Source organism: Furipterus horrens, unplaced genomic scaffold (genome assembly GCF_987537825.1).
Source record: "Furipterus horrens unplaced genomic scaffold, mFurHor1.1.pri manual_scaffold_3, whole genome shotgun sequence".
In the NCBI taxonomy this organism is placed as follows: Eukaryota; Metazoa; Chordata; class Mammalia; order Chiroptera; family Furipteridae; genus Furipterus; species Furipterus horrens.
In genome coordinates this window covers 204,617,624-204,633,463 of record NW_028327173.1, presented here as the reverse complement: position 1 = coordinate 204,633,463, position 15,840 = coordinate 204,617,624, and the positions used below count along the sequence as shown (strand labels likewise).

The 15,840-nt window shown below is 57.6% G+C and overlaps 2 protein-coding genes across 2 annotated transcripts in view; one reads left to right on the top strand and one right to left on the bottom strand.

Moving 5' to 3' along the window:
- ASB2 (ankyrin repeat and SOCS box containing 2) overlaps nt 1-9,925 on the top strand; it is a 39,203-nt gene extending 29,278 nt beyond the window's left edge. Inside the window, exons 8-10 of the mRNA XM_090271342.1 lie at nt 4,964-5,528; nt 6,585-6,738; nt 9,333-9,925. Coding sequence (XP_090127468.1) covers nt 4,964-5,528; nt 6,585-6,738; nt 9,333-9,469 — 856 coding nt within the window. The 3' untranslated portion in view covers nt 9,470-9,925. The remainder of the gene's footprint in view (nt 1-4,963; nt 5,529-6,584; nt 6,739-9,332) is intronic.
- A 3,004-nt stretch (nt 9,926-12,929) lies between these two features.
- Nucleotides 12,930-15,152, bottom strand: FAM181A (family with sequence similarity 181 member A). Its single transcript, XM_090272128.1, has 2 exons — nt 15,047-15,152; nt 12,930-14,320 (listed from the first exon to the last, which is right to left on the bottom strand). Exon 2 carries the CDS (start codon nt 14,231-14,233, stop codon nt 13,355-13,357), a length of 879 nt encoding a protein of 292 aa, XP_090128254.1. The 5' UTR covers nt 14,234-14,320; nt 15,047-15,152; the 3' UTR covers nt 12,930-13,354.
- Between the last annotated feature and the right edge of the window lie 688 nt (nt 15,153-15,840).

Below are 15,840 nucleotides of genomic sequence, written 5' to 3'. Positions count from 1 at the left end.
GCAGGGCCTGCGTTCAGTCTCTCTTACATGGGGAGAGTGCACGCTATCCTTTTCCAGTGGAGCCGGGGCAAAAAGCAAGCCAGGCAGTGCGGATGGGCAAATGGCATCTTTTTCTTCAGCTCCAGAAAGATCTGGCATCAGTCAACAAACATGGTTTATCGTGAGCCTGACCCCAGCGAGGTTCAAAGAGTGAAAGAGAGGAGAGTGGGCGGCCCTTAGGAATCTCCGGGCTCACAGGCTCCCCTTACTTGCCTGTGCAACACAGTCACTCTGGGTTGTTTCTTAAATGACATATCCCAGAACCACTGACCCAGAATCCCCAGGTAGGAAGAAGACCCACCTCTTATCTTTGAAAAGATCCCTGAGCCAATCAGATACAGCCCAGTCGTGCCCGGGGGGAACCATTCATTAATCCAGCCTCTGATTTTGCAGAGGAGGAAACTGAAGTCAGAGATGAGAAGTGGCTTGCCAGAGAGCTGGGCCTGTCACTAGGCACCTTTCAGTCCCACCCAGATGTCTGGCCCCGACCAGAGGGGAGTTTGAAGGGGCACTGGGTGCGTCTGAGGATGAGGGAGCAAGGCTGGTCCTCGCTGGGACCACCTCTGTGAAGGGTGTAGGTTGCCCCAAGGTCTCCTGTGTGGATTCCTGCCAACTCCCAGAGCGACTTCCTCGCTTTTTTACCCTCCATTCCCAGGCCACACTGTCCTCTGTCCCCCAAGGCTGGCAGGGATCAGGCCACTTTTTGAGGCCTGCCCAATAAGAAGTTCGACTCGGGTTCCCAGCAGCTCCTGTCATTTGACAAGGCGGGTGGCCGGGCAAGCCCTTCACCCACTCCCTGACAGGTGGCATTCCTGGCCCTCTCCACACCGGCCTCCCATAGGCTGCCTGGGGATTTGATGGGACATTCCATAGCGTGGAGAGCAGGACTCAGCAGCTGGCCTCAGCAGTCACCAGTTGGTGCCATCTCTTCGGCACACTTAACTGGAGCATGTGACATTCAGGCGTGGCTGAGAGAGGAGCCCCAGAGATCCCAAAGTCTCAGTCACCTCCAAGGCACATTTTTGCCTTTTTTAATTTCCAGTTTAGCAAAGGCACCTTAAGAGATTAAAGCTCAGAACCAAAGAAAGACTTATTAAGCAACTGTGTTAGACAAGAGCCGATGCCCCAAGATTCCTCTGAATTTAGAATATTATCAAAACCAGCAGTTTTCAAAGCTGGCTACATATGGGAACCCCTGGGGGCTCTGAAATCCCAGGCGCTTGGGCCTCGCTCACCCTCAGAGGCTCCCGTGTCCGAAGCCTGGGCTGCAGGTGAGGCTGCGAGGTTCCCGTAGGGCACCCAGGCAATTCGTGCAGCTTGGTAGGGAACCAGGAGCTTAGAGTTCATCTTGCAGCTGACGTATAACACAGATGTCAATTTGGGGCCTCCCATTTGACCCCCTTGTTCTTAAAAATTCTTTCTCTTTTACTTCTAATTTATCCTGTCTTTGCAAGCCACTTAAAACTCTTTCTGGGAAAAGGCAGAATAGAGAACATTTAGTACATTAAATTAAAATACAGCTTATAAAGCATGTTCACAAGCAACTTAGTGTCCCCATTAATTAAAAGGGAAGCTGAGGCTTGGTGCTCAGGGCCTCACCCAAAATACAAGGGGAGAGCATGGACCCCGTTCCCCACCCCGCCCCTTCCTGGGAAATGATGAGGGTGGGTGCCAGACAGCAGGGCCCAGGTATCTGCATTTTTAGTGATTCCCTGCGTGATTCTGAGTGGCCCTGTGGTGCAAATGAGCAGTTTGAATCCTCAGCAAGCCCAAGTCTGTGTGCCTGCCCCTCCTCCTTCACGGAGGAACTGATCCCTGCTCCAGCTCCCCACCTCTCCTGCAAAAGCTGCAGACTCCTGGGTGGGAGACCCTGCGTGTCCTTGGGAACACCCTTGGGCAGATGCTCCACTGGCAGACCTTTGCTGGCTCCAGCACGAGCATCACATGGACTCCAAGAAGAGATAATCCTCCCCCAATGTGCTCACACACACACACACACACACACACACAGGGCTGACACAGGGCAGCCCCGTGGTACTGGCAGCGAGCCATCTATGGGCAGCTGGTTCCCTTGTGAAAGTCGAGTTCACAGTCAAATTTACACTGAATGCTGACAAAGGTCACACCACTGTGACCCGGTGACCCAGAACGCCTCCACACCTGGAGTAGCAGGGCAGTGTGCTACATTGACCCTGGTGGCCAAGATACCAGCAGCCACCATTTATTGAGTGCCTACTATGTGCCGCTCAGTTTAACGTGTGAGATCTCATTTACCCTCAGAAGCGGCCTCAGTGGAAGTATTATTAAATTGTGTTCCGTAACCTGGGCAGAACAATCCCGCCTTGCTGGGCGATTATGAAGGGTTAATGAGATAAAGTACTTAGCTCAGAAGGTCTGTTCCAGGATTAAACGAGGTAAATGGGTGAAGCACTCTGAGTACCTGGAACACAGCAAAGGCTCGGGGAAACTATGCTAATGATCATTGAGGAGGGGAAAGTACTCACAACAACATGTAGGGGCTCGATAAGCATAGCTGTCGTCCCCATCCTCGCTATTATCATGATTCATTATACATCTGTTACAGACATAATTCTCCGAGGTTAAGTGACATGTGATGGCCCAGCACTGAGAAGCAGAGCCAGTGGAGTGACCCAGGGCCACTGCCCCTGGCGGGCCCCCCACACGAATAAGAACAACCTGCTTTGGTTCAAAGTTCTCTGCTTGCCTGGGGTTCAGGCCAGACAGGCAGCATGGCAGGGCAGCAGCCTTGAGAAAACTAGAATGCTGGCTGGGAGTCAGCCCCTGGAGCAAAGAAAATGGGGTTCAGTTACGGGTGGGTCCCAAGGTCAAGGCAGGGGCCTAGTTATTGGGATTGGGGTCCAACGTCGCCTGCTGAGCTGCTGCTCAGGGCCTCCTTGAAACAGCCTTGAGCTGGGTCTGCTCCAGTCTCAGAGCCTGAGCTGGTAGATGTGAACCATCACTCCCACCCCCAACTGGGGAAAAGGGGAGGGCAGGGAACAGAGCTGCTTAGACACTGAGGGTTCTGTCAGGCAATGGGCACCTTTGTTCCTCTTCATAAGATGCACTTTGAGCAGTAAGCACTCTGTGGTCCCAGGACCTGCCCACGGGAGAAGTGGGAAGTCCCCTAGCCTGTCTTCCAACCCACACGATGGGCCAGGGAAGGGAAATGAGGACATGGATGGATATGTAGTGGGACCACCAGCATGACCACTCCCGGTGTTAGGGACATTGTGGAAAGGTCTTGCCCTGGACATGCTGAACATCTACATTCTGGCCTGGTTCTGCCATCCACCTCCTGTCCAACCTCACTCTCATTCCCACTTCACGACCCAGCCTTGGTAATGCCCTCTGTAAAATGGGACGGCTGGACACACTGATCTCCAGACCCTGTCCAGCATTGCACATTTACATTCAGATTGGCCAAGTCCCACAGAAACCTGCAGCAATAAGGTGACGTTGCTGCAGTATTCAGAAGATGCTTCTGGGAATCAAGGCCGTGTCCAGTCACGTTCCCTTGTTTCTGCCCCTTCCCCTCCCTTCAGCAGGGGACTGTTGGAGACCAGCTGCGACCTGCCAGAGATACCAGCCCTATCTGGCTGGTGGCCCCAGGCAGACCCTCTTGCTGTTCTTTCCTGAGTTTGGGCAGGTTACGGCTGTTAGTGAGCATTTGTTGCCAATGGCCTCAGTCCAGGGTGAGCCCCCAGCCCTGCCTTTGACCTGCACCTCTACAGAGCAAGGTCAGGCCTCCAGTGCTGCACAAATAGAAGTTAGTAGGCAATTAGCCCCCCTGTGTGTGAATTTCCTTTTGAGGTTTTAGATGCAGATTTCAGGCAAACATAGCGTTACTAACAATAATAACATTTTCCACTGAGATCCTAGCGGGAGGTCTCTGGCATCAGATTTCCAGGAAGTAGGGAAGTCAGCGTGCCAGGAGGCAGGGGGGCGTGGGAACAGGCCTGGGTGGCACCAGCTTGCCACTGCCCCGGCCACCTCCTTGGAGCCCCCATGGGGCCACGAGGTCACCTGTCATCAGGAGTTAGCAGATTAGGGTATGGAGTCATGACAGGAGCTAGTTCTGGCAGGTGGCAAGGGTCCAAGGGAAGAGAGCAAAGACAAAGGGTCAAGAGTCCTGGGGTCAAGCCCCCAGAACTGCTTTACAACCTTTAATTAGTCACTTCATTTCCCTGAGCTGCGCCAGTTAAAAGAGCCCCAGACCTGCTCTGGCTACCCCACAGGGCTGCAGGGAAGGTAAAAGGGGGCAGGCAAGTTAAAGCATCGTGAAGAATGAAAAGCCCCATGACATATCTGCTGCCACCCTGACTGCTACACAAGAAGTAAGGGGATGCTTAAGAGTGTGGCCCTCCCCCTAGGGGAAATCAGACTACATGGGTTCAAATCCTGGCTCCGTCACTTACTGGCTGTGTATCCTTGGGCAACTGACATACCCTCTCTGGGCTTCTGTTTCTTCATTTGTAAAGGAAAGTATAACAGATTAATGCAGGTTAAGTGCGGAGGGCCGTGCCTGCTTCAGCAGGAGAGAGTAGGGCCAGGGATCTCCAGCCTCAGCACGGGTGGACAAACCCACTCCAGGCCACAGGCAGGGCAGAGAGCCAGGAAGAGGCTAGAGTCAGACTTCAGCTTATTAGAGGCATTGATAGTTACAGGGCAGAGGAAGTGGCTTCATGGTCACCCAGCTCCACTGCTTACTGGCTAGGTGACTTTGGGAAGGTTTGACGCTCTCTGAGCCTCAGTTTCCTTATCTGTAAAGTGGGGATAGCAGCAGCCTTACCCTCCCCAAAGCAGTAAGTGTAGAGACCGGCTGGCCCCGCAGCGCCCCCTGCTGGAGGGGCCGGCCGCGCTGTGCCCGCTGCTCCCTGACGCGCGTGCCCGCCGCGCCTTGCAGGGTCGTGCAGATGCTGCTGCCGGTGACAAGCCGCACACGCGTGCGCCGCAGCGGCATCAGCCCGCTGCACCTGGCCGCCGAGCGCAACAACGACGAGGTGCTGGAGGCGCTGCTGGGCGCGCGCTTCGACGTGAACGTGCCGCTGGCGCCCGAGCGCTCGCGCCTCTACGAGGACCGCCGCAGCTCCGTGCTCTACTTCGCGGTGGTCAACAACAACGCGTACGCCACCGAACTGCTGCTGCTGGCCGGCGCCGACCCCAACCGCGACCTCATCAGCCCCCTGCTCGTGGCCATCCGCCACGGCTCCCTGCGCATCATGCAGCTGCTGCTGGACCACGGCGCCAACATCGATGCCTACATCGCCACGCACCCCACCTCCTTCCCCGCCACCATCATGTTCGCCATGAAGTACCTGTCGCTGCTCAAGTTCCTCATGGACCTCGGCTGCAACGGAGAGTCCTGCTTCTCGTGCCTCTACGGCAACGGCCCGCACCCGCCCGCCTCGACACCCTCCCGCAGGTTCAACGACGTGCCTGCGGGAGACAAGGAGCCCAGCGTGGTCCAGGTAGCGGCTGTGGGTGCCTAGGGAGTGTGGCCGGGGCCGCGTGGTTCATGGACTACATTTTCGAGGCGTAGTGGCTAATAAGCCTTGGAGGCGGTGTGGTCAGTGCGGTAGTTAATGCGCTCTGGAGGGCGCGTAGACTAGCAGTTGGGAACGGGCATCCAGTGGTTAGCACGCTTTAGAGGTAGCAGAGCGTAGTGATTCGTGGGAACAGTGAAATCCTTTTTTTGGTTCGCGGTCTTGGAGCATTTAAGGAAGGAACAGTGGATTAGCGTAGTGGTAGGGAACTCTGCATAAACGAGGGGTTTATCACCCCCAGCAAACCTGTGCCTGGAAGGTAAGGTTGAATGGCCAGGACCCGGATGGAGGTGAGAGCAGGCTGGTCTAAGGTGAGATGCAGAAAATCAGAGCAGGACCTGTCCATGGTGATGACTGAAGAAGAACCTGCCCTGGCTGGTGTGGCTCAGTGCATTGAGCGTTGGCCCGCGAACGGAGAGGTCTCTGGTTGGGCGCATGCCAGGGGTGTGGGCCAGGTCCCCAGATGGAGGCAACCAACTGATGTTTCCCTCACATATCGATGTTTCCCTCCCTCTCTTTCTCCCTCCCTTCCCCTTTCTCTAAAAAGAAATAAGTAAGATTTTAAAAAGTAAAGTCAGAATCTAAAATGACAAGGAAGTTAGGAATGCCCTTCACTTGGAGATAATTATAATGGCCAAGGGTCACCATTTATGGGCCACCTAATGTGCAAAGTTTATGTTCATCTTACTGTAATTCTCGTACACCCTTGAGGCTGGGGTTCTAAACCCATTTTTCTAGAAGAGGACGTTGAGGCTTAGAGGGGTGATCTGACTGGCCCAAGGTGCCCACCTCCCACTTTTGGCAGCAGAGGCCTGTGTTGATAAGAGATGGGACCTGGGTCCCAGCCTGGGTGTACCCAGTGTCTGCCCTTGCACATGTCCCCTGCCCTCACCAGCCGTAGGCCACCACCTGTAGCATGAGCTTGCGGAGGCAGTGCCTGTGGTCCTGGGTGTCCCAGCGTGGGTGTGCGCTCTCTTTCAGTTCTGCGAGGTCCTGTCGACCCCCGAGGTGAGCCGCTGGGCAGGGCCCATCATCGACATCCTTCTGGACTACGTGGGCAATGTGCAGCTCTGCTCGCGGCTGAAGGAGCACATTGACAGCTTCGAGGACTGGGCCGTCATCCGGGAGAAGGCAGGTAGGGGCTGTCACTGGTCACTGGCTCGGGCCCGGACTCGGACTCGGGGCATGTGACTGTTACTAACATTTGATGAGCACCTACTCCGTGTCAGGCTCTGTGCTGTGTGTCACATACAGCAGCTCTGTGACTCGTTGTTTTGTAAATGAGGAGACTGACCCATAGGGAGACCGTGTCACCTGGGCCAAGGTCTCACAACTATTTAGTGGCCAAGCTGGGATTCAAACCAGGTTTGACCAACCTGAGGCCCTCCACTAAGTCTTTCTAGGATATTTTAAAGAAGTCCAGCTTCCTAAGGTACAGTAGTGCCTCGGTACGCATCATTAATTTGTTCCGGAAGTCGTGACAAGTGCCAAAACTGAACGTGATGAGTGATAAAGCGTCTTCTCTTGCGGGCGGTGTTGTGACTCAGATGAGTTCTAGCAAGCGTGGCGAGTCCTGAGCAAGTGTCCAGCGCCGAAACACTTTTTTTCTCTTCAAAATGTGACGAGTACAGGGTTTTATGAGTTCTGAAGCCAGCTAGTACCGAGGTGTGCCTGCATACTAGGACGTTCGGAGGGCCTCTGAGAGGCAGCACGGTAGGCCCAGGGCGGAATGGCAGCCTAGAGCGTCTCACACTGTGGAGTGCACACGCAGCACACAGGCATCTTGTTAAAAAGGCAAGTGCCGACCCAGCGGGTCTGGGGCAGAGCCTGAGGGTCTGCACTTCAGCATGCCCCCCAGGGGGTGCCAGTGCTGCTGCCCCAAGACCACACCTAGGGCAGCCCTGGTCTAGGAGACAGGCCCCCTGAGCTCTGGAGCCAGGAGCTGGCTAGGTGACTGGAGGCCCCATCTGAACAGAGGAGTTGTGGTGGTGGTGGTGGGGGGGGTCCCCTGGTGCCAGGAGGCGGGGTATGGCGACAGCCCAGCTGCTGTGTTCAGTGCGGATGGGCAGCCTGAAGCATTATGGAGCTCACCTGGGCAGGTGAAGTGTCAGAAGCAGTGGCACTGGGTGCTGCTGCTGGTACTGAGAAGCGGGCATCTGCCCAGGGGTGTTCCAGCTGCCCTGGGCTTTCTCTGGCTCGGAGGGGCACAGCCCTGTCTCTGGCCAAGTGTTTGTCGGTCACACAGCACAGAGACTAACATGCAGAGAGTTGCTCTCTCACTGCTGCTGCCATCCATGCACTCAGTGGCGTATTGCCTGTCCGGGGGCCCCACATCCCAGTGCCCCGACTCTGACTTGCCAAGTGCTTCCTTGGTTCCCATGCCCCTAGGAGCTTGCATTTGTACAAATGCCTGGGAAGCACCTGAATGGAGACCCTTGGTGAAGTTACTGGGCAGGGAGGCATTGACTTAAGCACAGCTCTGGTGCTCAATAAACACTGAGCTCATGCATAATTGGTTACCATCCCCGGGATCTGCCATGGCCACGAGGGGGTGGAGCAATTGATTCTTGCATGTCAGCCTTGCTCCCTCATTGTCCCCTCCTCCTGTCCTCCCTAGAGAAGGCTAGTCCCTTACAACTAGGCCAGGTTCCAGGGGAAATGGGCAGAATTAAACATTTAGTAACAGGTAGAATAGGTCTTAACCAGAACCTATTTTGGTACCTTAAAGGGCACCCGACCTCGGCAAAAGCGCTCTGCATGTGCTCTTCCACCCATTGCAGTGACGCTGATGTCGTTACTCCTGCAGGAAGGGCAGACAGAGGCTCTGAGAGGTGGCCTGATAAGCCGGGTCTCCTAAGTTATTCGGGTCACCCGCCTGGCCCCGGTGGCCCTGTGTCCTCTGCCCACCAGCAGCCCTTTGCCTTCCTCCCCACAAGTTCAATCTTCGCTCAGATGAGTAAGGGGCCATGCTTCCCAGAGGGCAGGCTCTGCCCTAAGTGAGATGGACAGGCAGCAGAAGTGTCAGAAATGCAGGGATGGCACATTGTCACCTGGGGAGGCAGCGCCGCAGCTGCCTGGCCTCTCTTTCCTCCCCCCACACTTGCTCTTTATCCCAGTCTTCCCTGGGTGGCTGTGGCCTCCTCGGCTTGGCACTGCTGTTTCTCCTGCTTGGAATGCCCCTGTCTCCCTTCGCCCGGCAAATTCCTGCACGCCTGTCAAGATCCCACTCAGAGGGCAGTGCCTGATGTGAAGCCTTCCGCAAAGGCCCTGGCCCGGCACCTGTGTCTCAGACCTGAACACGGAGCCAGGCACAGAGGAGGTGTCAGCCTGTGTTTGTTGAATGAATAAATGAATGGCATTCTCTGATTCAGCAAACCCCTCCTCTGTGCCCAGGGCTGAAATAAATGACCTCATTACTAGTTGTGTCGGTCCCTGTTCCTCACTCCCCACCCCTGCCCCCCACGAGCTGAGGCAACTCCAGGGTATGAGGAGGCGTCCCAGGTGGGATTCTGGGACCTGCTGCGAGCTGCCAGTCCCCGCGCCCTGCCCTGGCCTCTTTGCACAACCCAGAATCCAGAGCTGAATCCCATGCATGGAGACATTTAGGAGCTGACTCCCTACCCTGTCGCCAAGGGCTGTGTTGAGGTCAGGCGGTGCATGGAGAGGGAGGAGCAAACCCTCTGCAGATTGCAAATGACAAATCAGCATCTCTCCCTTTCCTTTATCCAGAACCCCCGAGATCTCTGGCTCACCTTTGCCGGCTGCAAGTTCGAAAGGCCATTGGCAAATACCGTATAAAACTCCTGGACACGTTGCCGCTCCCAGGCAGGCTGATTAGATACCTGAAATACGAGAACACCCAGTAACCGGGACACACAGAGAGGAATGCTCCTCGGACTGTTTCACTGAATCTCAGGACGGGGGTGTCCCCAAATCCAAGAGGACCTGGTGACGGACGAGGCTGTGGGCTGCTCCCACTGAGCCGGGTCTCTGGGTCAGAGCCGTGCCCAGAGCAGAGAACAGAATGTGTCAAGTGGGAGGAAAACCATGTTTATTTTCCAGTGGATGAGTAGATCCCACACCTTCTCTGCCATCAGGAACGGCAGGAACCTTCATTCCTGGGGCAGGAGAGGCTGGCGGGGCAGAACTCGGGGTGGGTCGCGGTGGGAGCATCTTCAGGGGTGAGCCTGCCTTTCCTGGACAGCCTCGCTGCAGAGCTGGCCCCTGCCCCTTGCTCTGTGAAGTTCTCCACTTGACTTCTGATGGGGGGTGGGGAGACCCTCGGTTCCGGAGGGCTTCAATACAATAAATGTTGCACAGATGCCTCCTTGCCCAGTGCAGTTCCTCTCACCTGACCTGGGGTCCTCAGCCCTCCTCGTGGCAGGAGTAGGGGTGGGTGGGGGCTCGGGACAGGGCACACAGACCCCTGAATGTGTCACCTTGGCTTCTGCAAGACCCAAGAGAGTGTGTCCTTCATTCGCCAGAAGAGACCCACAGCCCAAGGAGAAAGCAGCTTCCTGTGCTGTGGCCTGAGCCGTCGAGGGTGGTTTTCTGTCCTGGTATAATCACCAGGGAGACAGGAACTTCGTCACAAACAGGGTGTCAGTGCCCCAGGGTCTCCTGACAGTTGTCTTGGATGAACACGTTCCCTGGCACTCTGTCTTCATGTCTTGCTCAACCCCGTTCTGCGACAAAAGTTGAGATACTAAGGAGGAAACAGCATTTAAAAACTGGCTGCTGTGAGCAAAGGTGCTGGCGTGAGGGTTGTCAGCAACCCTCGCAAAGTCACCTGACCTGAGAGGCGTGAAGCCCTGTCCCCTCCGCTGCCCCCTTCAGTCCCCTGGCTCTGTGGGGGGAGCCAGGCCGGAGCTGCCGGCCCGCCTGCAAGGCAGCACGTGAGAAAGCACTTTCTGGTCCGAGTCCCCTGCACACCCTGTTCCCACGGAAGTTGCGGTGACGCATCAGTGTGCTCTTCCCCAGTGTGATTAAAGCCATGGGAGGGGACACCACGGCAGGCCACCTCACTGAGAGCCTGTGCGGGCTGCCCCAGGATCTGGAAGTTTCTGGCCCTTGGAGAGTGGGCGTCTGGGAGGGCGTGGGGCCCCTGATGGCCCTGTCGTCTTCTACACATTGGCTTTCTTTCCATGGAGCCAGTACATCCCAGTGTCTGCCAAGCAACGCTTTAAAGCCACGGGTCAGAGGGGACTCAGCAGAGCCTTTCCTCCTCCCTGGCGGTACAGATGGGAAAGCAGGCCCAGAGAGGGAGGGCGCTTGCCCAGGCGTACACAGCAAGTCCCTGCGGTTTGACACTAGGGGTGGCCACGGTCCCACAGCACCTTGCTACAGTGACCCCGAAGAAATCCTGACGGAAACCCACGTCCTCCCAGACTGGGGATGTTCAGCCCTGATGGGGCTGGGAGGGGCAGTCAAGGATGAGACAGAGCAGACGGATGTGCAGGTGCATTTGGGGTGGGGCTGGGTGTCAGGCAAGCTCTTCATCGATGGCATTTTCTAGGTCACCTTAGGTCCTGGAGAGTCCTAGCAGGTTGTGGCCCCAGGAACCCCAGCGTGGCTCGAGTGAGACGCCCCCTGGAGGAGGTGGGGTAGAGGAGGGTGGTGGGAGTGGGGGGAGGGGTCAGCCACTGCCCCAGGATACCGTTTATTTATAGGATGTGGGACCCCTGGGTCTGGGATGCTCTGGTGCCACATTTGGGTTCTTGGATTATTGATGTACGTCCATGTCAGTTGGCCACAGCCACTGGTCCAGGGCCCCTTTCCTCCAAAGTGCCTTTCCCAGCCTGGACCTTTTCAGGTCCCCACCCCACCCCCACACTCCCAGCCCCTGGGGAGGATTTGAGCCTTAGTGATGACTCTGCAGCATCACCACACACTTAAATCCTGAACGCAGTGCCGTGTGAGCAGGAGCGCATGGGACCTGGTGCCGACATTCGAGGCTTGAGTAGGAGGTGAGTTCCTGGTTTCACCTTGAACCAGCTCGATGCCCTTTTTGGTGAGGAGAGCTCTGGCACCAAGGCCTTCCTAGATGTGTGTTTTCCCCAGGTGGCCCCTTCTTGGAGACTCGTGGTGGCAGGTGCTTCTGCCAAGCCACGTCTTAGTAAAGGTTTCTGCTTGCAGACGAAGGTCCCCTGCGTCTGACTTAATACACCTGCAGCTGTCACCCTGGGGAAGGGTGAGTGGAGCTGGGCTGTGGGGCCCAGGCACCATGGGCGTGGGCAGCATCCACCCCAAGAAATCATGCCTCCTGGAGCCCCATTCTTTCTTTTTTGGGGGGGTGGATGGGCCAGTCCATAACATCACTGAACTATCAGCCAGGCAGGACCTACAGACACTGCCAGGTGCCTCGGAGAGGTGACCTTTGATTGGCGCAGCTTTTCATTACTTGGGTAGCAGTACCCAGAGAGTCAGGCACTCACGTCATCCCCACAACAACCCATGAAGCAGGTCTATTTTTAATCACATTTTTCTGATGATAAATTTCAGCACAGAGAAGTTGAGTAACTTGTCCAAAGGTCACACAGTCTAGTCCGTGGCAGAGCCTGAATTAGCGTTTTTAACAGTCTGCTGTACTATGTGGAATCTGGGGGGCCTTTGATGATATGGGGGTGGGTGGGAGGGCACACACCTGTTCCTGGTCCCTCTCTGCTCTTTAAGACCAGAGCAGCCTGAGGAGAAGGGCCTGAGCAAGATAATTACTCAGAACAGCTCTGCCTGTGCCACACGGCCTCTGCAGCTCTGAAGTCCTCCAAGGCCGTCGGACAGGAACCGCTTCCCAGTGGACATGTGGCCCATCCCTGTGGATGGGGACCCCTGGGGGAACCTGGAGTAGGAGGATGCAGGGTGGGAAAGTCCCTTAGCACTCGCCAGTCCCAGAACCTTATGTTAGCAAGGGCTCTGAGGCCTGATCAGAGTGGCAGGCACACAGAGGGGACCAGTGTCATCCCACCCCTCATTCTGCAGGCGGTGCAAGGAGATCCTATGAGGTCCAGCCCCACATCCCACAACAGAGCCGGGATGCAGCTCTGCACACCCCAACCCCCCGCCCGGTGCCAGCCTCCCTGGTGCCCCAGAGCAGTTTGGACCCTCGGAGGCTCCAGGCCTCCCCCGAGCCTCTGTCCTCAGACATGGAGAACCATAGCGTCCTTCCCTGATGGCACGTCCAGTGCCCATTCCCAGACACCACACAGGCCCTCGGACCACTCCCGACCTCTCCCACAGCTAATCACTTCTGTACACAGCCTTCCTTGTGGGCACAGCCAGCACTTCTTAGGCCTGAGGACCATTCAACGTCATGACACCCAAGATGTGGAAACTGCAAAAGAAATGTCTTTATTTTTTTTAACCTTAATATATACAAAGAACAACAAGAACAGAACTGAGATTGGCTTACACAGTGGCTGGCAGGTGAACAGATGAGGAACCGGGGTTTCTGGGGTGGCCAGCGGACCAGGGCGGAGCCCCGCTGCCCTCCGAAGCCTGCACAGTGACAGCGGAATGACCTGTCGGGGCCTGGCCTGGCTGGAGAGGAGCCGGCTGAGCCCAGCCCCACTGCTCCCAGGGCAGCTGCCTGAACAGCCAGCACCCCATTCCAGCCCCCCGCATGTCACACACACATAAAGGGAAGGTTCTCAAGAGGCCACACCACTGCCCAGCCCACTCCTCACAAGGAGAGCTCCTGGGGCCCCCAACGCTCCTGCAGGCCGGAGGTGGCGGCCAAGGCCCTCCCAGCCCAGCTAGAGGTAGCCGAAGACGTTGAAGATGGGCGGGGGTACGACCGGCTTAGTGGGGATAGGCTTCAGAACCACGGGTCTGTGTACTTTCTGCCCCGGGCCAGCCATATCCTTGCAGAAATGAGCCAGCTCCCCGGGGGATGCCGGGCTTTTCCTCCACAGGCCCAGGCTGGGGACGGGGCCGTGAGGCAAGGCCCCTGGAGGGCCCGGGTAGATGGGCTGTCCATGGTACTGGAAGGGGCAGCAGCTCCAGGCATTGACACGGCCCACCAGGGAAACTCCAGGTATCTTGGGGGGCTCCTTGTCACCCAGTGCCCTTGGGGACATGGGCACCAGGGCCATCTCGGGCCCTAAGAGCTCCAAGCCCTTGCAATATTTCTTACCCTCATAGGGAGGTCCCTCTCTGGGGCCCAGGACCCCCTCCAGCCCCATGGGGTAGCCATGGGTGGGCCGCGGCTCCTCCCAGAAGGAAGCAGGCAGCTGTCTTTTCCTCATGGGCACCTGGCCAGGCCTGGCAGCATCTGGATGCTGCCCCTGTACGGCCTGCTCCTTAGAGAGACACTCCGCCCTGTAGGGGTTCCCCAGAGCCATCTCCTTGCAGTCCCCACCACCAGCGGGGCTGGCATCAGGGCCAGAATTGAGGGGCAGCCTCCCGGGCCGGTCCTCAGGCCCTTTTCTCAGGGGAGGCTCGGGACCTCGGCCGGGGAGGCCCCGCGGCAGCCGGGAGTACTTCTGGGAGAAGCGCTTGAGCTGCTTCTGCAGGTACTTGCGGTGGTCCACAGAGCGGCGGCAGGGCGCAGACTTGTCCAGGGCCGCCTTGATGTCACTGGACGCCAGGTTGACAAAGTTCAGCAGCATCTTCACGTCGCTGTCGGATGCCATCACCAGGGCGGCCACTTCACGGGGCTTTCCATGAAGGGGGTGGTCCCGCTAGCAGTTGGCAGCTCCAGGGAAGGGCACAGAACTGACCTGGGGGACATATAGGCCGTGGGAGTCTTTTTGAGCAACCAACTCAGCCCTCCCCAAAGGCCACATGGCTGCGAACAGTGGCCCCGGCTCCCCCCAGCCCCAGACAGAGTCCCGGGTGGCGGGACACCCCTGTAAGGCCCTGAGCATCTCCTGAGCGTCTGCTGAAACAGACTCAGGCACAGCTGCTCTTCCGGGCTCTGTTGCCTTCCACTTGCAGCTGAGGCTCAGAGAGGTCAGGTGACTTGCCCGAGGTGACCCAGCTGCAAGTGGCATTGCTGGGGCTGGAGCACAAGTCCCCTCACTTCTAGCCTGCTGCATCTCCCACACACCGCGCTGCCAACGTGCGCAGCTTGGCAGCAGAGTTTCGTTTCTGAGCAGAGGTGACTGCTCCACTTTCGAGCCAAGCCAAGCCCCTGTCTCCCTGGTGGCGCCCTCCTCCTCCCACCCCCGCCCCTCGCCCTGCGAGCGCCAGCCCCCCTTCTCAGTCCCCACGCTCCACCCCCAGCTCTCACGCAGGACAGGCAGGACCCCTGTCTGGCACTCAAGCCCAGGCCCGCCTGGCGGGCTGAGTTCAGGCTGTGGCAGCGGGAACTCCCCCGCAGAAGCATCTGCCGCAATTTCATGCCTCCTGGGCCACCTCCCACAGCCCCTCGCCCCTCCTCTGGGCCCCAGCCGGCCCCACACCCCCACCCCGTGGGGCCCAGCCGCCCTGGCCTCCACACTGACCAAGTGTGCGGGCCGGGCCGCCAACGTGGCCCCTCTGGTTCCGCCGCAGACCTGGGCCAGGCCCGTGCGGCCCGCAAGCTCCGGGCGTCAGGCTGGAAGCGGCTGTGCCGCCCTCGAGTGGGCTGAATGGAGGACAAGTCCCCAGAGCTGGGGGGCCCCTCAGGCCAATCAGGAGCGCCTCTCCAGATACAAAGCATCCCAATCAGGCGGCAGCGCCCCGTTCCCACATTCTTTGCCGTCACAAATTGTCACCATGGGGACCATCACAAAAAAGACAGCTCCCAAATGCAATCATTTCCCGGTAAATTTCTACCCTTCAGTTCCACTCTCCCCCTAGGCCTCCACGCCCTCCTCCCCTTGACCTCGGTTCCCTGGTTTCTTGAGGGGGCAGTGTGTGTGTGTGTGCATGTGTGTGTGTGTGCATGTGTGTGTTTAAAAAGTCCAGGACTGAGGAGTGACTGGGCCCAGAAGACATGGGCTTCCCATCCTCCCCCAAGGCTGCGGGCCTGCAGCTGCCATGCTCCAGTGCAGACAGACAATCGGACGGGTAAGCCGCTGTCCTTGAGTGTTGAGTGGCTCTCTCCCCTCCTCTCTCTCTTCCCCCGACCCCGCTCCCTGAGGCAGGGCCGCGGCAGGTCTGGGAGGGCCAGCGGCACGCTGGTGCGGGCAAAGGTAGCCGGGAAGGACTCTCTAACGAGGGGCTGGGATATCCATGGGAAGGCAGCCGGAGCTCTCAGGAATCTTGTCTTTATGTTTGCTTCCTCAATTGAGCTGCACAAAGCCTGAATTGCCCA